Genomic DNA, 23,527 nt, shown 5'->3' with positions numbered 1-23,527 from the left:
AAGTGGCCTGAACTCAAAAATGATGATTTTTTTTTTATTTCAAGCTTAATACTATACATTAAGATTCTATCTAAATTACTAGGGTTATTTAAATTGAACATTTAATTGATGTTATCAAAAGAGTGCATTTTTAGGAATTAGGAAATGGTGATTCTGTGGCGTAGTTGGTTTTATATTTTTTTTATTGCTGCTTTGTATACTTATATGATATTTCATGTTTATCTTAATTTAATAGTCATTACTTAATACTCTTTATGATGCTCGTTCTAAGTAGTATCCATATGTATATTATAAGTATAAGTCAACATAAAGGAAAAACTTAATTTTTATTATTATTTCACATCATTACGCAATTTTCTATAGGTTAGGCTTTATTTATTGAGCGGCAATAAAAATGTAGATAAGCGTAGATGTGAACCATATAATATAATGTGGGAATTTAAATTGTCTGGATCAACTTTAAATGGTTTTCAAATATTTATTGGGAAGTATCCCGTTTCTGTTATGAAATTGAAAATGTAAAGTAATTTAGACTGTTAACTACATATTATTATATTATATGTATTATTATTATTTATCGTATTATTATAATACTATTTAATTTTATTATATAACAATAGGTACTAATATAAAAAAATTCAATAATATTTGTATCATATTATTATGTGAATATGACAATTTAAGACGCAGATGCTATTATACATATCTCTCACTTTCAACTTGTTGGTCTATTGTAAAAATAATATTGATAAAAATAAGATTTTTGTAATATAAGCACGAAATAAAAATTGAATATACCACGAGATAAAATGCATAGATAACATAAATCATCATCTTCGTTCTTTGAACTTTTTTCTACTATATTAAGTCATAATATTCCTTTTCATCAATATAATGACAATAAAAAAGTTTTGAATAGGTATCCCTTTTGTAATATTTACCATTATATACTGGATAAGTACCATTAAATATTAAAAGTATATAGTATGCATGTACATCTACATAAAGTTGAAGACAATTTGATGTAACCGTCGTGAATATCTTTTAAGTCACCACGAAAGCCCATTTCACTCACTATAAACCAATTACTGTATGATAGAAAAACTTTTCTCTAAATCTCTTTCAAAACTTATTTATCTCTCGCCACTGATGATTCAAATTTCAGTACATGGAATTGTTTTGCTAGTTTTCCATTAAACGTTCATGTAATAGTATACGATTTCGTTGAGACTTTGTAGAAACTTACTGTAAAATACTGTTGTTTTGACATTAAAATATAGCTATTTTTATCTGTTTTTGTTATTGGTGTTACTAATGATCGATGTAACAAACTAATCGATTTTATACCTTGTTTTTATTTTAATAGGCCTTTGCACTTTTTTTTTTCGTTGGTACAACAATAAAACGTAACCCATCGCATTTTTTCTGTCTTAAATTTTTTTCCATGCCATTAAAACTTTAGAAGCTAGGTTCTTTTGTGATGGAATGAAGATATATATGTTTGTGTGTTTAGAAAAAAAAATACATTGTATTGTTTTTATTTACTTATATTTTTGCTTTCAAGAGTAATAGGAGAATGTTTCCCTTTATTTCTTCTCGAATTTATTAAGAGCGTTTATAAACCACACATATACAATAGCGTACTTTTAATAAGAATAATTTGAGACAAAGATTTTATTGCAGAATATTACATAGACCTTTTATGGAAATGAAATTTGATCAACTCTGAGGGTTCTCTACATTGTTGTGCACTTGTGTACTGTTTATTAGTTTGTTTTGTGTATACAGAGTACAAAAAGATAACTAAACAATTAAGGAAACATTTGAATGTTAGAAAATGATTTGAAATATATTTTTGTATATTTTATTTTATTTTTATTTTTATTTTTAAATGTAGTGTTTCATTATACATCAATTGTATATATTTTAAATTGCTTATTAAATTTTAAGTAAAGATTATATTTAAATTTTGTTATTGGCATCAAATTAACTATCACACACAATAAAGATTATGATATGTGTAATTTAAAAAAAAAAAAAAAACAAAAAAACGGAAAATAAGAAATATTAAAAATAAAAAAATAAGAAATTCGTTCTGCTGTATAGTTAAGTTGTATAGATATTAAAAATACTTATACTTGACTAATTATCTAATACTGATGTGTTAAATTCAAATAATATGATGGATTACACAAAAACAGCCCTAAGTTGTAATGACATATCAGAAACCTATATAACATTCAAGGATATTTTACACTATTATTAGTAGTTATTTCCATTTAAATATATTTTTATTTGTAACATATTTTTCAGCTTGTATATAGATTTAAAAAAAAAGTTTATCAATTTAAAATTTTTGGCAATTTTTATCTTTCTAAAAATTGTTTTCAGTATTAATCGTATAGAATATATTAGGCTAAAATGTAATTTCTAATCTATGTTATAGAATATATAAACTATAGCTTGTATTAAATTTTCAAATTTAAAATATAATGAATTTTTATTGACTATAATAAAAAATAAAATGTTTTAATGTTGTTTTTTTAAGTTAAGGCAAAAATTCAGTTACTTAAAAAAAAATTCTGTTTTGTTTTCGATATTTTTAAATTGCTTTAGGTACAACTTAAAAAAAACATTTTTAATAATTTGAACTGAAAATAAATGTCAATATATAGATTAAATAGTGTAAATATTTTTAAAATTAAATTCAACTGTTTATTGAAAATTATCATGTATAATTTATAATAGTGGAATATTTCAACTACAATAATTAACGTTTTTATGATCTCTACTATCTATTTCAGAAAGTGAAGACAAACGAAAAAAAAAACTCACATCATATACTCCTCTTTCCGGTCAGAATCAATAAATATTATAGATTATAACGTATATCTAGTAATAATTAAAATAATTTTAATGCCCAGAATTGTTAAGTACTTTTTACGATCTATAAACTCTATTCTAAGGAAAATTACAAAGAGCTGACCTGCTACCTAGGTAGTCATTTATAATTTTCCAACATAAACTTCATAATATTATTGCTCTCCTTTAATATTAAATTATTTACTTATCCTCGAAGGTATTATAAATGCTAGCTAACTTCAATGTAGTTATACCTTGTGAACGCATATATCAACTTCAATCACATAAATGAATGGAACTAAATCGATATAAAAGCAATTATTAGTTATCATACTTAATAACTTCCTTTGGTCATTGGACGTATAAAGGTAGAATTTTACAGAAAAAAAAAACAATAAATTAATTTTGATCCGCTTTTAATTTAAAATATGAATTAAAATAAGACGCTGCAAAGTCTTACCATACCGTAACATTCATTACATTTTTTACAATATAATATCGGTTAGTGAAATAAAGTAAAGTACCCTTATCTAATTTTGTTGGAATATAAACATATATTTAATGCATGCTGAAAAGTTTTGTTGTACACTTTTTGTGATTGAAATATCGAAAAGCATATTTTTGATCAAAATAGTTCTTTTCATATATTTGATAAGTTCAATATAGCATGCAACAAAATTTTACACACGTCCATAGATAATCTTGAGAAGGGTTACCATGTGTACCTATTTGTACCAACTGTATCCCATCAATGGTTTCCGAATGTTACCATCAACCTCTTTTAACACATATTTTCTGATCTGGAAATATATAATTCTCTAATGTATATTTCAACCAAATTCCTATCTTAGCCTTAAATTCTTTCTAATACCATAATATACATAGAAATTATTGTATTAACTATTATTAATGAAAATCGTGAATTTATTATTATTTTTAACTAACTAAGTAACATTAAATGATTAGACGAAAGTGAAGTAGAATTTAGCTACTTATTTTGCACACATTGAACAAGTTTGTATTGTTTTGTTTTTAATTATTTAGAATCAATAATAAATCAATTACTTAAAAAATCGGCTTGAGAATAAATCTCAAGATTACTACTTTTTTATTTTTGTTAACATAGTTTCATTAATTGTAAGTGCTTATAAAACGTGTATACTAAACCATGAATCTTAGGTTAGGTTAACCTAACCTTAGGACAATTTGTAAAAATATAAATAAAACAAAATAACCAAACATACAAATTGGTTATATCGAAGTTTGAAATTATGCTAATTATAAATTATTTTTTTTACTATGTAAATTCGTATCATAATGTGTCTATTATCGAAAAAAAACTATATATTCATACTATACAATTTTCAGATAATCTCTTGATTAGTTTTTTTTTATATTATTAAATATTCTACCGTGTATTTTTCCAGTGATTTATTAAATATATTACATTAGTTTAAATTAAAAAAAAAATATATTTACATAATATATAAGTAATTATATTTAATACAATAAAATTATGTCGTATCAGATAATATAAATATGTGTATAACTATGTATATGTTTTACATGAATATAAAACAATTAGTTCCATTTATTATGTAAATTTATGTTGTGTATTTTATTTTAGTTATATACTTTGTCATTGTTTGAGTGTTAAATCATAGTATAATATGTAAGAGTATGTTCTTAAAAAAATTTTGCATGTGTTAACAATAAATTAGGCTTAACCAGTTGAATTGGAAAATGTTTGATTTGTTTTCATTCAAATATTAACATAAAGCGTGTATTTTTTTTTATTCAAAAGATCTTATTTACATGCTTCTCATATTATTATTATAGTGTAGGATAAAATAAATCAAATTTCCTTTAGTCAACTGGAGGTGAAGAGACGACATAAACTTGTCTTTCAATAAAATAAAGTGCTGATACTCTAGTTGAGCGGGTATCTTAAAATTGAAAAAAAATGATAAATCGTCGAATTCAAAAAATATCAAATCGGATTTTGGTTAACCAAAAAATGGTCTGTTTTTTTTTTTTAGTGTAATAAGACCCCTAGTGCTTATGCTTACATTCATCCGATTATTTTACTGTTTTATTGAAAACAATAGACTAGGAATTTAAAAAAAATAATATATTTAAATATTTTGTTTATTTTATAATATTATGAACTATCCCAAAAAGGACTCTTGTCTGTTGAAAAAAAAACCACTTGATCGTTAAACTTATACCTAAGTCTTTTATCCGCTAGTTCTCGACCTATTGGCCTAAAATAGTAACGATCTTACGTAAGGTTAATATTTATAAAAAATGTTGAGATCGTATGCAGATAATCTAGTTTCCACGAATCTACAGAGTGTGATGTTGTTTTATTATTTTTGATAAAATGTTCCGTTGGTCGATTAACTTGGCACACGTATCTACACTAAGCCGTTTTAGTAATACGTTATCATCGTCGGAATCCCATTTTAGTTAAATAGATACCTTAAATAGTTATTGTATTAATTGAAATTTAAAAAAAAATCTAATAAATAAATTATCACGTTATGTTAAATATATCAGTAATGATAATTAGGTATAAATGTGTTATTTATTAGAATTTTAAAATATTTGTTTTGATATTTTTATTACATTATGAATATAATATTATGATAATTTTTTTTGGATTAAAATACTAGATGAAAATATTACTTTTATATTATGATATTGTGTAGATCAACCTTAATCTTAATGATTAAATTTATAATTTCTAGAATTTATTTTCCAAGTACTACTTTGAATAGTTTTAATGACCATTTCTTGGAACATGACAATATATTCTGAAAAAAATTGTTATGAATTGTTCTTATTTTTAAAATCTTGTGTATTAAATAAGTATATTTATTTAACGCACTGTTATTAAAATGGAAGATATTATATAATATTTACAAATTCCTCTTTTTATACACTATTAACATTAAACTTAATAATACCTAAAACCCGTTTGAAAATTATTTTTAAATATGATACAATCTTATAACATTAGTTAATAGATAAGTATAATTTTCATCAATATCCAACCTTTGTTTCAAATTAAAAATTGTAAATGTTTTAAAATGAATGTTTCAGATAAAAATATATATTTATTTTTTATTAGAATGGTTTAATCTCGGTTTTAAAATAAAATAAAATTCTTAAAAAATTATTGTACTCAAAGAGTTATTCAACGGAGAATGTAATGTTTTTATCGTAAAAGTAATATAATTATGATTGAATGTGTTAAGAGTTTCTTACGAAGTAAGCTTTGAAGTTTCTTAAATTTGGAACACTTGTGTTAATTTATATAATATTTACGAATAGTTAAAAAAAATGTTTATTTAAATTATCATAATATTTCTTGTTGGTATACTTTCGAAATTAAATATTTTTTCGTGAAGTTTCATCAGTGAATGGATTTTTTATTAAAGACAATAGTCACAATCTTCTCTATATATTGGCTATACTTATTATAAAAAAAATATTTACAAATTATATAATAAATGTAAAAAAAAATATATTATTTGTATTACTTATATTAATCTGATTTTTTTTCTATTTTAACAAAAACTTATTTATTATTTTATGTATTAAGTACAGTATACCCTATTTTCCATTGATTGGTTTTTATATTTAAAAAAATGATAACATTTTTTATTTTTTATTTCCAATAAAAATTACAAACAAAGTATAATAATTATAAATAATCGATTAGTATAAAGTCTAAAATTTTCGTATTGTTTTATTTTTGAATGAAATCATATTTTTTTACATTGAATATTTTACAATATATTGGAGGGGTTGATAAATTAAATTGATTAATATATATTTTAATTAATAAATGAAAGTAATGATTTAAAAAAAAAATGTGATAAATATAGATATATAAAAATAATAAATTATATCACGCGTGATTTCATCACAAATGTTTTTTAACTTATAAGCTACTGCTTAAAAATACGCTTGGGTCGCAGCTGTTTTTGTTTTTGAATTTATTTAACTCATGAATAAATTGAATATACCATTTAAAGTTACAACTTTAATAAAATATTTGAAACTTCTTACATAGAAAGAAATATGCTTTTAAAAAAATATTATTGTACAACGTACATGTAATTATTAAAATAAATAATATTATATTGTAATATAACCGTACATAAATGATTTATCATACTAATATGGCAGTAGGTATTAGCATAATTTAATGCTTGATAAATCGTGAAATGTAATCGTTTTAAGTAATTTACTATTAAAAATATAATCGGAACAATAAATTAATATGAAATAATATTGTTGTTTTTTTCGAATGCGGAATTATGTTTATTGTACAGGTAAAACATAATATTCGTTTTATGAAAATACCTACTAGCATAGTCTGGAATTGTTCACTCGCTATTGCTAACGGACATTCAACAAAATAATCTACAGAGTCTAATCACGTATTTATGGGTTTTAAAATGCACATTAAATAACAAGAAAGTTTAATAGATTTTTCCAGAATCACTTTTACTTTAAAAACTGTGTTTTTGTCTTATCAAACTTTGAAAATTGTCCATAAACACATATAAAACCGATAAAAATGTGTAAATAAAATATTATGTATGTATCATAATAAGTTATGTGTAACACAGTTTTGATTATTTCCGATCGGAAGCGTTTTTCGAATATTATGATAATATATTTTATCATTGCCTTCAAATGCATAATAAAAATACATGACTATCGACTTTCCCTTTTAGGGAAACGAAAACGTTTATACAGATTTTTAAATTTGTTAGTTCTTTAAATATATGACCAGCACATTAAGTGATAACTGTTAAAAGGTACCTTAAACTGACATTTTAGTTGTATAAACTTACTTTAGCTATTAAACAACAATCAATGTAACTTTCATGAGAATGTTAAAAGTATTTTATTGTGTTGGCTTTGGAAATAAATAATAATTATATGTATACCGTACATCGTTGACTCCATAACGATAATTTATGCATTACAATTATAGTATTTTTTCATCGTGACTAAAGAAAAATGTAAAAAAAATCGTCTAAAATATGTAAAAAAGAATATTCTATTATAATATATTGAGGTCCGTTTTTATATCTTATGGCAATAGTTAAAACTAACAAAATATATCTTGAAAAATAAAATCTTATGTTTTTTTTGCTGAAACGGATCACTGGAAGTCTAAAAGCGCATACTTTGTTTCATATAATTATCATGGTTTATCGAGCTAATGATAATTATTATTTTTTGATATAAGTATAACAACCACGAATTTGAGATCATGGAATAATTTATGTTGAAAACTTTTAAATAAACAAAGAAAACACAGGAAATTAACGTCACATTGATTGAACATAACATTTAATTTTCGGCAAAAGGTTAATACCGATAACGTCGAATATTTTAAAATAGTATTTTATTGATAGAAAATATCCCTGTAACAGAAGCAATTTTTTAAATCCTGATTTATTTTATTTTACCATTCTACTTTCGTTTTTGAAAAAAATGTTTTTTTGATAATTTTAAATATATAAATAGATAATTTTAGGCATTCTAATTTTTAATTAAACGTTTATTTACGTTTTGTAACGATGAATTGTATTTTGAATAGAAAAAGCATTATATTATATTTATTCGAAATTTATAGTTAAGTATAATATTATAGTAAATACGTAAATAATTAATTTTAAACTAGTTTTTTCTTCTATTAATTACATAGGTAATTTGTAGCTAATTTATTTTACGAAGTACATGATAGTTTAACCGACTTTTCCTTACAAAACACTAGAGAGTAAAATCAAAGTAATCTCCAATAATGTATTGTAACTAATGTGGTATAAGGAACTTCTAAATTAAATCAACTTAAAAACTAAACTCACGAATAGCTATACTCTCTCCTACAGGATAGGTATATCAAAATAAATAGCAACTCCCATAAACAGTAAGAGAATTAGACATACGTTGCTAACCCACTAACGGCACCAACATTTAATTAAGAGGAACCACATTTCTACTTGTTGGTACCTCTACTTCCCTTACAGTGAAATAAGTTATAACTGAATGTTTTATACATGAGATTGAGAGACAAAGAGCTGGAATATCTAGTATTCTGTTGGGAGTGCTTAAAACTGACAATACACAACAGCTGATCATCTCCCATATCCACTATAAATTAAATACATTATTGTGAACCATGTATATTATGTAATAGTAATAAAAATTATAATAAAAATGTAAATTCATACATGAGTTTATATTTTTTGAGTATTTTTTTATAAGGCAAAATTAAAACAAAATAAATTTGTAGGCGATGGACGAGTTTAACGTTGATTGAAGTCTTTTTTAAGGAACCTTTTAATGATAAAACATAACGAAATTGTGTTGTGTTTTTAATAGAAGAATTATAAGTTTTAAATAAAATGGGGTTATTTCGCCAAACTATTTATCAAATAGAATATTTTAAATAGTACATGCTTTTTATATCAAAGAATAGTGGTTAAGTTTCAATGCCTTATTTTTATTACTTATAATATATTATTAGTAAATAGTAATCAATTTAAATTAAAAACATACGAATTTCTCAAATGTACATTCTAAAAATCATAATATTATTTGAAATATTCAAAATAAAATTGTATGGATATTTTTTTATGTACTTTGAATATTTTTTTTTTTTAAATTGTTTGAAATATTTTATTTTATAGAATACAATTATAACAATCATGTCTCATGGCAACATATATATATAATATTACTTGTCTATTTAACCTGCGACACAAAGAATTTTTTTAACCGTGATACTAACATTACTAACTGAATTATCAAAGTTATTACTTAAAAATAACGTAGTTTTCTGTAATTTTCAAATAATTTTTTCCGTAATTCTGTCCAACGTACTTTATTTAATGTAATCCAATTCTGAGTAGGGTGTGTAACCTAAATATTTGGGACAAATGAATATAAGGATTAGTGTGAAACATACCAAATGTGGGGACGCAAGGGTTCATTATAAAGTATTTTCAGTCGTGGACCAGTTTGAGGTTAAGCGGTCAATAAAGAGCGTATTATAAAAAGAGACAACCTTTAAAGCTACAAGCTGGAGTAATGGCGTGTAAATTGGCCCATAGCAGCTAACAAAGATTTTCTATACAAAGAAAATAATCCACAAACAGTTGTATATGTATATACTCTCAGACAATATAATTTTAAGAGTTGATATACAACATGGATATTCTGTAAAAATATTAATACCTATATTGATACGATTCAAGTATTTAAAAAGTTCATAAAATTATAATACGAGTGAAATTACTGTATTACTTATTAGGATTTAAACATTGGTATACCGTTATTAATATTAAAAATTACCAAAATGATAGTCTGATATGTTATTTTTGAATTATAAACTAATAATATTATAGAGAAAAGTAAGTTATTACAGGTATTAATCATATTGTATTATTAATAAATAAAAAAATGTTTAAATTCTTGTTCTTTTAACAGGTGATAAATAAATCACTATGCATGTAAAATGATTAAAGACTAGCAGTTCGTGCTTAGTTCAACTGTAGTTTAAAAATACATAGTTATCTCCTGATTATTTTAACCATTCTGGAAATAATGACGTAGCGGAAACAAAATGAAATAAAACTGTTCTTAAGTTATAACATAGTAAAAATACCAGTTTATTTATCGTTCAAATTGTTGCTATTGATTCAAATATTTTTTTGTCGATCACGTGATTTAAATTTTTTAAATCATTTACAAACAATGCACGTCATATATTTGTATAATATAATGAATTTTTATTATATAGAGCATATACATTTATAATAATACTTTCGTATAATATTTTTTGTAAAAAACTCAGAAACTAAACTTTTTCATTTTCAAATTGTCAAGTTGGGTAGAATTGGACCGATGTCACAACGGAAACCCCGTGAACAATTCTCCCATCTAAAACCCTATTTTTTACTCATCTATAGAAAAAACTTTTTGTAACCTTTTTTTTTTTTTATATAGTAATTGAGATACCGAATATCGATATCGATTATCATTGTTATAGCGTCGGCTTACATAAAAAAGAAATGCATTATTTTCTTATTGATGTAGCAATAATTTTTCATTTTGAACAAGTCACCAAATTTATAAATGTAAAAATTAATATACTGATATAAAACATATTAGTCAACACTATAATATAATATATTCAATTCTAATTTTTTTAAGAGTTAGTGATTATTAGTTAAAAATTATCCTAAGGTTATAGACGTCCCTATAGATTAATTGTTTTCAATACTGTTCAGATCACTGGTTCTGATAATTTTTTTTTCGATGTTTATTATCCAAATTATTGATACTTATTTGTCAATGTCAATACTTTAGAAGACGATTTATTTAAAATTTAAAATGTATATTTTACAAAATATAATATTATAATAATGTGTATAAATATTTAAAAAAAATGCATTTACAATTTTAATACTAGAAAAAAAAATATATATTTGAATTCTAAAATATTTAAATATTTAATTATAACTAAATAACAACAATGACTTATTACTATGTATTTAACTCAATTTGATTTTCGAAATTGTTATTATTAATTCTTATTAATAATAAATTATAATTAAATATTTAAATATTTTAGAAATCAAGTATATAATGATTTTTTTTAAATGCTTTTTTACATATTGTTTATACATATTATTATAATATTATGTTTTGTAAATTATAAATTTTAAATTTTAAATAATCTGTCTTCTAAAGTATGTACACAGACAAATAAACTAATAAAAAAGTAAGTATCTATAATTTAGATAATAAATTATTACCGAAAAAAATAATGATTAGAAACAGTAATCTGAACAGTGTTGAAAACAATTAATTTATAAAGTTGAGTTCAATACATTATAATAAGTCATACAATTAAAGTTTATTACATTTTCCATTATAATATAATAAAAGTATAGGTATATTAAATACTAAATCTTCATTGCCTCTCTGCAATAAAACGATAGACTTAAAACTATCTGTGTAAAAAAACATTATGCTTTATTTAGGGAAACATTTTCTGTTAAATAGCACACTTTCTTTTAGTAGGTACCTTCTATTATGCTATAAAATTATACTAAGTAATATGTAACAAGTAGTTATTTTATTGATTTAAAAAAAACACTTTGCTTTATTCTTTTTTAATAATTCAAAAACATTCGATTAGTTATAAATTAATTTTTTTATTTCGAATGAGATTCTGAATTAAAATATATATATATATTACGATAAAAATACATGTTATTGAATACCTATTTTATTTTGATAACATTGTTAATATTGTAATAGAAATGAAAAATATTATTTTTATTATCATGTATTTACTACTTGTATTGCACAAAAATTAATGTTGCGTAAATGAATTTCTCGTGAATATATAGTAGATATATTTTATGATATATTAGAGCTGTATATATCTATATAAAGGTTTGTTAAACCCTACTCAAAGTCATACTTTTTTAGTATCTATTATTCATCTATTATAAATATACTATATTATATTCAAATATAAATTATTATAATTTTTACATTCATATATTGTATTATGTATGTATTTTAAACCTTAGTTTTTAAAGTGTCGTATTATGTTTCTCACTGACATTAGCAGGGCTAAGAATTTAGTATACTAAAGACTGTAAATACTCCTACGCGGATCTTCTAATAAAATGGAAAATATTTATTTCAATAACATAATATACGTAAAAATTTTATTGAAAATGTTAATTATCTATAGTTAATATTAATATGTAAACCATTAGCCATTGCTCTTTTATATTCAAATAATTATATTCAAGAATCGTTCTTATTTTTTTAAAAATTTTTAACAATATAATATCACGTAATGTATCTAATTTTTGTTTTTATAATTTATAATATATATTTAAAAATGTATTGATTATTTAATTTACGATAAGCAATATGCAATATGCATCTCATTATCATTACATTTTAAAATAAAAGTCGGGCAGTTAAATCGGCTTATATTTTATATGCAATGGTAATTAATTAAGCTCAAGAGTTCTATAAAAATAATTAATATTAAAAATGTCAACGGGGCCATGGTTTTGTGACATTTTTTGTATTGAAATTTTTTTTTATTGAACTTATTTTTTCTGTTTTTATTACTTTCTTGTCTTTGATATCACTTTACCAGCCACACTAATTAATGGCTAGGTTTTTTAAAAACTCACGATCTTCAATGTCTTATAGCGATTCACTTATCTATAAAAAACGAAATGAAAATTAGAAGAAAAATGTTCTGTATAATTGACAGTATATTGGTGGTTGCACAAAAACACAACAGCATCCGCTGTGTACATTTTGTAATCGTCGTCGTTACTATCGCTACACAAGATTTACTGGTAAATGAACGATAAAGTCATTAGAAACGTGCTTTGTTGTTTACTGAATAAATCAACGATCTAAAAAATAGTAATAATAATAATAATGGTAATAAGCAGTGGTACTGACTGCATAAAAGTCGGACGTTTACACGAAGTGACATTATTTAAAAATGTTTCCGCCTTTTCAGTTGTATATATTATTCGGTTTTATCGATAACCACAAGAAGTAATAACTAAATGTTTTATTTTTTTATCATCTCAATTAGAATGTATCTCCATTATTTTTATCACATAGTGATAGTATACAATATACAATATACGGTTTCACTAAATAATTTATTAAAATATATTATTTTGAATTCGTAGTTATAAAATATTTATTCCGTTAACACACGACTTGTTTCCTTCGTATAATATTATATTCAATTTTCATTAACTAATGTCTTTTGCGACAAATTCACTAAAATGATTTTTCATGGCCTCTGACTAGCGAAAGTTAAACTGGATTGATGTGTAGCGAGAATATCATTATGGAAAATCTGCATTGAGTGAAGAATTATTTAAATATTTGACTATATATTACTCGTGGACTTATTCAAATATAATTTAAATCATTTTAAAGATTTTGAGTTTTTTTTTATTATTAGAGTAGATGTCTTAACCATAATATTATGTTAATTCAAATGGGGAAAAGGAGAATTTTGGAATGGTTTTTTTTTATGGTTATTGGAACATTATTCTCCAAGGAACAACATATTATGAAATTCACAAACGTATCTCATTCTCGTGGTATAAATGTGTGCACAAATATAAAATAAAAAAACGATTGTAATCAAAAATGATTCAATAGATTATGGTTAGTGAATTAATCATTTTTTCGTTAGACAAATGTGGTATTGTAGAACTACGAACTCGTATTTATACAAGCAATGATATTACATTTATGATAAATTATATATATTTTTAAATATCGAAAAATTGCTACCACTTATAACATAAATTTAAAGTTGATTAATTAATCACTTGTGTTTGACTGAATCACGTTTACATACTTAAATTATTGTGATCAATACATTTTTCTATATAATAAAAAATAAATAAATAAAAATTAGTTTAACTTCAAAAATCATTTTCTTAGACATACACTTTAATCAGTATAACATATAGTCAATAGTCGTGTTGTAAAGGTGTGCGGTTTTATTGATATCAGATAGATGTACGTGGAAGCAGAAAAGTAAACAAATATGAAAGTTTTCTCATCTACACTACCAAAGATTGACTCAAATGGAACAACAGTAGTGATGAAATATTTGCATGTGTTTAACGAAAATGATTCATCGGGTCTACTGTCAATGCGAACCGTTTGCTTGTCTGTTTCAATACGGAAATAACATTTTGCCGTGTACTTAGAAATCAATTTTGTTCTCTTTGTTTAGGATCTCCGTTCTGGTGTTTGCTGGACATTGTGCCGATCAAAAATGAAAAACGAGAAGTGGTGTTGTTCCTGGCTTCGCATAAAGACATCACGCACACGAAAATGGCAGAAATGCACGTGGGCATGGACTACGATCCAGGTAATACTAGTCGTAGTACAATATTTAGATACATAAAATATCCTATGGGATTTAAGCTATAGTTATCTACTATTGATGTAAATGTATATGGCGAGATAACCAATGGTGTTTCCGGTTGAGTTAACTGCTTAAAACATCTCTACAAATATTTATTTTCCCGTGTGCATTTGGTTGAGAAGTTTATTTTCTTTGAAATTCAAAGATTCGTATTGATGTATATTGAAAACCCACAACATTTAAAGCGTTCTGAGCAATTAAATTAAAATTTTAACTCATACTTGGATGGGTTTTTTTTTTGACGTATTTAACAAAAGTTATTAGTATTTATTTGTAACTTATGTTAAGTAGCTAATATTTTATCAGCATGAATAAAAATATACATGTGATATATTTAAAAATGGTAAAAAAAAACAATTTTTGAGTGAGTTAAAATAATATATATTTGATATTTGTATCATACACATTATTACATTGTCTGTTTTTTTAAAATAATACGGTCTATTATTTGTTATAGCTACGTGTGTTCAAAAAAAATTACTTAGAGGTTTTTTTAAGAATTTATATTTATTTATTTATTTTACTGACATCATTCGTTAATAAGTAAACGTTGATTTACAATATTATAATTGTATCGTAAATATAGTAAATACGAATTACAAACTTGAAAACTGAAAACTAGTCAGTAATAAAAAATATAACGCTACAGAGAGTATAAAAGTTAGATTGAAGTAGGATTCAGTCATTTTAATTGGTAAATAAATGTACTTTTGTTAAAAAAAAAAATACAATTCAACAATAAGCAACAAATATAACCAAGAGAAGTGGGTTAAAACGGGCTAGGTAAGGTGGACTCCACAGATGGCATGGTAATGATATCAAAGAGGATAACGTTATTAGAGTCATAATATATTGTCTTTGTGTGGTAAGGTACGACGCCAGCCAGGAGAAAATGGTGGTTAGCTGTATTGAAGGCTTTCCTTAAGTTGATGAATATAGCATAAACTTGGGAATTAACTTTGAAATTTAGTATGTATAATAGAAAGACTAATCTACTCGTGACAGCAGATTTATATGCTAAAAGTTACATTATTGACTATCAATATTTATAAGGTTGAGACTGTTTTTATTCGTGATTTAAAAAGTTAAGGCAGATATGGACGAATGAAGATGGCACTACAGTTTGATTATTAGTTGGATCAATAAATTTAAGAATGAATGCATTGTTTGGCTCAGGTAATTTTTTTTATCAAAGTAAAGATAAGATGTCTAAACTTAAAAATTATCTAAATGTAGATAGATGATGAAAAAATTGAATATATCTATACGTAGATAGATAATGAAAAAACTAAATATATCTATAAATAGTTTAGATAAAATTTATTTTATTTAAATAAAAGTAAGATTATTTTTCTGTATCATATTTTTAAAACATAATTTAGTTCAATAAACTAAATATATTTTTTTTTATTCATAAAAAATATCAATATTAATACGAGTAGTTTAAATCACTAATTATAAATTATAAATAAAATATGATAGATTATTTAAATTATCATGCAACAATGTAAATTAACCATTTTCTGAGACAGACTAATGTGTTTATAAAAGACTGTTAATCTAAATTAAAACGTATGCATGTAAATTATATAATCATCATTTTAACCATTCAATAAATAAAATTAAATTATCACGGTATGTAAGTCTTATATGAGTTATTATATGAGTTATTATATTTTAGATTTTTTTATACTGCTTTAACCAGTTTATTGGATACTCATTTAATCCTATTAGATCTATTATATAATTTTGTTGGTAATAGTTACAATAAAAATTGTAGAGATCTATTTTGTCAGTAGGATAAATTTATTCATACGCTAATAAACTGCACAAGTATCAGGAGTCCCAATATTTGTATAATATAGCACTTTTTGATCATTCTTCTAAATGAAAAATAAGTGTATCAGGTTATCTGCAAGATGAATAGTTATACATTTGAACAAATTAAAAAAGAACTAAAACATAATTTTAGTCAGATAAATAAAAATAAATATTATTAACCTTCTTTATTATCAAAAGCTATTTTATTTAAATATAAATATATTATGCAAAATATTCTTATTTAAAATAAACAAGCAATCATGGAAATTACTAATTAAAATTGAAATAAATGTTATTATATTTTATACGATTAATGTATAAAACTTAAGTTACTTTAAGTTTACTAAAACAAAATTAAAATTCATTTATAAACTAAATAAACAAAATAAACATTAAAAATAGTATTTATATTATTTTTATCTAATTATGTTAAATATCCTTTACAGTTTAGGTATGTTTAATATTATAGAATAATTAGTATAATTAACCAAATAAGTAAAAACAAATGTAAATATCTATAAAAAACTAAAATAAGTATTTGTTTTTCAACTACACACAACTAAATAAGTATCAAAAAATGACATTTGTGGAAATTATATTGGATATAATTTTATTATTTTTTAAAATACAATTAAAATTTAAAAAAAAATACAGAACTAATAATTAATTAAAAATAGATTCCACTTCTCAGTGAACATGAAGAACTAATATTAAATGCTTTGAACATTATATTTCTTAAATATTATTTTTCTGAGTAATTGTAAATTACTTTTTTATTATAGGTTATCATAAAATAAATATTGAAGGTAAATAAAAGGTAGTTGTATCAACTGTTTTAAGACTTTTGTAACCACAAAAGTGTAAAATAGTTATTTAGTTTATATAATTTTTCAGTAACTAGTAAAATGTAAATGCCACTATTTCAAATAGTCATAATTCAAGTAATTTTTAAATGATCTGAACTTGTGATAAAAAGTTTGATTTTACAAATTTATTATATAGTCTGGAGTCACATTAAACATAATATCCTAACAAATAGAAATTGAAATTTTTTATGAGAGTCTACGGACTAGTTTAATTCATTTGTTTTTTTAAGTAATAATAATTATTATTATTACTATTTTTTTCATGTACATTTTTTTATGATAAAAATAGATGACTGATTTAATATTTTTACTAAATTTAATTTAAAAATGTATTTAAAATCTATAATATTTTTCAAGTATAAATTCCATTAATAGAATGTATAACATTTTTTGTCACGGCTATAGTGTTTAAGAGTAAGTAAATACACTTTATTTTTATTATGATTAACTATTTTTTTAATTTTTATTTAATCTTCAAAAATATAATGAGCTTCACTGAACTATGTCATCAGTAGTTTTTAATTAGATTTTATTTCATTGTTTCGCCTAGAACTTTATAATATAAATTATCTTTAAGTTATAAAAGGAGAATAATGAATTGTTATAGTATAAATTGTTGTCATAATTATTTATGTTACAGATTTTTATATTAATAAAAATATATACTATATATAATAATATGTATGCCATTTTATTTTGCAATTTTCTTTTTAATAATAATAAAAGATATATTGTTAACTTAAGGTATTTGAATATATTCTTTGAATACCTATATAAAACGAAGCTACCGATTCGATTTAGTTTTTAATGGCATAATGTTGAACAAATTCTTATGACATAAATATAAGCTCAACTTATCGTTTGGTAATGTAGATATTTATGAATGCTAAAATAAACTATTTGAATATTATCTTAAATTAAATTTTGGTTTGTCTAGATTGGGTGTTGAATTTTAAAATTGTACACTATTTGAGAATATTTTGCAAATTTTGGTTCCGTATAATTACTATTTTTTTCGGTAAGTAATTGTAGTTAACAATAAGATTATTATTTTCAAGCGAGCTACTAAATATGAAATACGATACCTAATCACAATTATCTATAATGGAAAATTGAATTGAACTTTTTTTATTATCTTTTATTGTTTATTTAGATTAAGATTATAGATTGGACATATTTTGATAGAAATATAAAAGTTATAATAATTATTGATTTTAATCTTTATGCTTTTAATAGTGTGCGTCAGTTAGTTGATATTAAATTGTAAAATGTCCATATTTTATAATATAAATTTTTAATAGTTCATATAAAATACGAGAATAATATAAAATATAATGTTAAGCAAGTATACTAAGAATTGATTTTTGTAATTCAACCTCTAAAGTATAAAATGGTGTCAAAATGTGTATGTTTATCATTGGCTGGTTCTGGAACTACATGCTTATCCAATCATAAGCATTTTTTTTTTGCACACTACAAGCAGAAGGTTTTGAAAGTAGTTTTATAGACTCAACACTTATCCCAGAAAATTCAGTGACAAAATAGAAGTAAACCCATGGTTCTAACTACCCGTTTTTTATATAGTGGCTATTTAATACAATGTTTCATGGAATCCAAGACTCGATTGTGTTAAAAATGCGTGTTCATTACATTTGTTGTTAATGTTATCGAGCAGTTATAAACCTAAACCGATTTGCTCGTGAAGTTATTACGCTTAAGCCAAAAACACCAAGTGTTGTATCGCCTGTATCTAATCCACCGCAGGCGAATTGTCCATTTCGGGTTAAATTTATCAACGAAGTGAATTACACCGATTACGAAATACCTGTGAACCAAGGTATACAAACCAAAATATATCGAGCGTTGTTTTTTATATTTGTGTATTTTTTTTCCGGGACGAATTCGGTAATATAAAATACACAAATGTATAAATTTTAACACGATGCGTATACAATATTGATAATTATTATTATGATACTCTTATCAAATTTCATGTAGAAAAATATTTTATTATATTGTAGATTATTTTCTTGAAAAATTTTTAAAAAATTGATCGATTTATCCGAGAAAATTCAAAAATGTGTTAAAAAAATCCCGTTTTTAACCATATACCCATATTATATATAGTTTTCTTTTGTTTTTTTTTTACAGTTAATACTTATGATTATAAATTACAGCTACTGTGTATATTATTTCATGCTTTTAATATATATATTTATTTAAAATTATTTTGGTGATGGATTTATTGGTGTGTAAATATAAGGTCAAATTTATTAAACTTCAATATTCATATTTACAATAAGTGGTAAAATATTTATTTATTTTGTATTATTATATTATTATCTATTTATAAAAATAATTTTATATGCTATAAATAAAGTTGTTTACATACTTTTTGTTATACTTTATGTATACAATATTTAAAGATACATATAGTGCCCTAAACACATTTTCAAATTTAATTATTTTTAGTTTATAAATTTATTTTCCACAGTTTCGTATATTTTTGAAATTTTTACTATTCATTAGTGTGTAATCATATTGTGCATGATTAACAGGTTGTTTTTGTAAATTACATTAAAAGCTCTGATTATAACAGTTCGAGGTATTTTTCTTTTTTAGTAAGTTAATTTAAAGCTCATATTTTTTCATTTTATATTTATATGCACCTGGCTTCAATAAATCGTTAATCAAACGTTGCACGTAATGCACTTTGTGGGTATTCAGTATGATATTATCTTAATGGTTTGGCAGGTTTTGTTATCAAAACTAAATGTATATATGAATTATTTGATTAATAATTACATGAGGGGAAAATGGGCTTTATCGTTTCATTTGTTTTGAAAATTCTTTGTACACCATTTACGAGGATAATGTTGATCAAATAGCGATGTATTAATCTTATTATTATCTGATGTATTGTAATAAAATGCCTCTATATCAGTTGGATGAGAAAAAGATAAGACAAATATGATTTTGTTTACCCAAACACGCAGAAAAAAATGACTTTATCTCCTAGTTTTACAGGTTGTAGCCTGTACAAATATTTTGAGACGGAATATATTAAATATAAATTAATAAAATAGAGTATCAATATTTGTGTCTATTTTATAATGTTCATAATGATTAAGGCAAGAACATAATTATTTAGATTAGGAGCAAGATATGTATTTGTTTATAATGGTTTTTTTTAATGTTTGGCATCATGTTTTTAGTAAAGAAAAATCGAGAATGGTTTCGGGTAGCAATTTTGCAAATTTGATAAGTACTTCTATTAATAATTCGAAAAAAAATAACAAAAAACATCAAGAAAATGAATATATTGTTGTAAAACTACATCAGTTTTTGACATAGTACATTTAGTTTTTTTTTCATGATTTATTCAGAAAGGAATCTGGCAAAAATCATAAACATTTTTTAATTATTTTGTTTTAAAAATGTATACAATTTCAAATTTCATAATTAAGGCTTGGATTTTAATAAATAATATTATAATAATATGCATCTGGTAACTTTTTGTTGTTTTTACAAAAATTTAAAAATATTATAAACAACTTTATTTATAATATAATAAATTTTTTTAGGTTTTAAATATAAATTTAGATAAAATTTGAGACTTACTGAAATATTACAATATTATAATCATTGATACTTGAGATTTATCGTTATTTTATATTAAAATTTCAATAAAAATTGAGACTTTAAAAAAATTAAACTAATTTTAAACTGTTAACAATATGAAGTTAATCTAACCATTATATTATATTTTGTTATTGACTAATTTAATATAACAATTATTTCAACTTATTGAGTTAACTAAATACTAATACTATTATTATAAATCCAATATGGCATAGACAATTCCCAGGAATATATTCTAATCCTGCGAAAATTAATTTTGAAGCTTTTAAACATATTACTCTAACACACATATTCACCATTTTTTTTTAAATTAAATTAAATTTATTGACAATGATATGGTTTTTCAGTTTGAATTAATTAATTAACTTTAAACAGAACAATTTTAATAAATGTACTTGTTTTTTTTTACAATTTAAAATAACTCATAAATAGGCCTATTTAACATATTTATGTACACATTTACATATATTATTGGATTCATAATACATAATTCAACGAATCGTTTACACGTGATATGATTTGAAATATGTCTGGGACAATAGTGTATTCGATTGTACGAATTTATTGGTCAATATTTACAGTATTTACCCAATTGGTAGCATAGAATCCATTACATCATATAATATTATACAAAATATCAAAATCCAATATATTTTCCTTGTTTGTTATTTTGTGAACTATGAATAAAACGCACTAGCGTAAAATATACGAAACGTGTACACGACCGAACTCTATTGTTCTATAGTAAATATATATATATTGTTATATTAAAAAAAAAAAGCGTTGAACATTCAATTGATTGAGGTTTTTAATTATGAATCGTCTGTGTGTGTGTGGTGTGTGGAAGTTGATATTTTCGAAGTCTATGAATAATAACGGTAACGATTAATATCTTATTGTTTTTCTCTATCCCCTCGTGAATCAAGAGAGCACATGAGTTTATGTTTACTATCCAGCGATTAAACGATACAAGTTTTAAAAGTTTTATAATTTTTGACTAAACTATAATAATATATTTATTGTGCTGTTCCGTTTAATCACAATAACTAGCGTTATTCTAATAGTTGTGTGAGTGTTTTACAAAGCTCATTATCATAAACTATTCTTGTACGTTTAAGAGTTTCAAGTTTTTTATGAAGTTATTAACTACATACTGCATTGCATAATTAATTGGATTTTTATTATTAAATAATAAGTTTTAGGTTACCATATATTACATATATATATTAACTTATAGCTGCGTTACTTATTTACTTGTTGTTATGTAGAATAATTTTTCATAAAACTTCAATCTTATTTACACATTTATTACGTTCAATTGAAATCAGAAATATAACCACTAATCAGTTTAAAAATACGGAGTATAAAATTAGAATGTTTAACCGAAAGATCTGACAAAATGAATAAATTTATTATTTACTAATCGGTTTTAAAATGTTATCTAAATATTAAAACTAATATTTATATAAATAAGTATTATTTGGAACAACATTTTTTAACATCAATAATTATATTTTTACAGTTATTCCTGTTATATTTTTTATGTGTAGCACAATTATTTTTAATGTTGTTTTGAATAATTTTGGTACTTACCGTCCAATTAAGTATAATAATAACAATTTATGATATTTTTACATTGTAGATATCATTATTATTATTATAATTATTGTATTATTAGTTAAACACTTTAATAAAACAATGTTCGATCGTGTCACGTACAAATGTTTAACATCTGACAGTTGCTCAGGTTAAACGGACTTTATCTGTTTCCATAGAAACCGAGTGATGAATCAAAACCAGACGGTTACCTTCGACTTTTACACGTAGAAAGTTTTAATATTTGTCAAAAGTACAAAAAGTACATACAACAACGTTGAATAAAGTTTTTGAGGAGTTTTTATTCGTATCGATGCATATACCAGTATAGAAAGCACACTATGTACTAATAATAACTCTTAAGAGATATGACAAAGGCAATTTCTAAACAAAAACAAAAATCCCTATAAAATATCTGTAAAAGTGCTCATAATAATCATTTAGTACCAGTAATATTTTGTTACTTTTGCATTTACTTAAATATTGTTTAGCAAAAAACAAAATATGTATATATACCTATGATAAGGCAACGATTTTTATGTTATAAAATCTGTAAAGTACTCATAATCAAAGTTTTTAAGGAAGTGTTAATAATTTAAAATCATTCTAATGTAATAAATATGAATGCATTAAATGTATTTATGTCTACGCGGACCAATACATAATACATTACTATTTTTAAATAAAATATTAGGTA

The 23,527-nt window shown here is 23.1% G+C and overlaps 1 protein-coding gene across 1 annotated transcript in view; it reads left to right on the top strand.

Moving 5' to 3' along the window:
- LOC113559671 (potassium voltage-gated channel subfamily H member 8) overlaps positions 1-23,527 on the top strand; it is a 170,389-nt gene that overhangs the window by 40,324 nt on the left and 106,538 nt on the right. The window contains exon 4 of the mRNA XM_026965446.1: positions 14,711-14,848. Within this exon, the coding sequence (XP_026821247.1) occupies positions 14,711-14,848 (138 nt within the window). The remainder of the gene's footprint in view (positions 1-14,710; positions 14,849-23,527) is intronic.

Source organism: Rhopalosiphum maidis, chromosome 1, assembly GCF_003676215.2.
Source record: "Rhopalosiphum maidis isolate BTI-1 chromosome 1, ASM367621v3, whole genome shotgun sequence".
NCBI classification, from domain to species: domain Eukaryota; kingdom Metazoa; phylum Arthropoda; class Insecta; order Hemiptera; family Aphididae; genus Rhopalosiphum; species Rhopalosiphum maidis.
The sequence above is the reverse complement of the archived record's forward strand: the minus strand, read 5'-3'. Positions and strand labels throughout refer to the sequence as shown.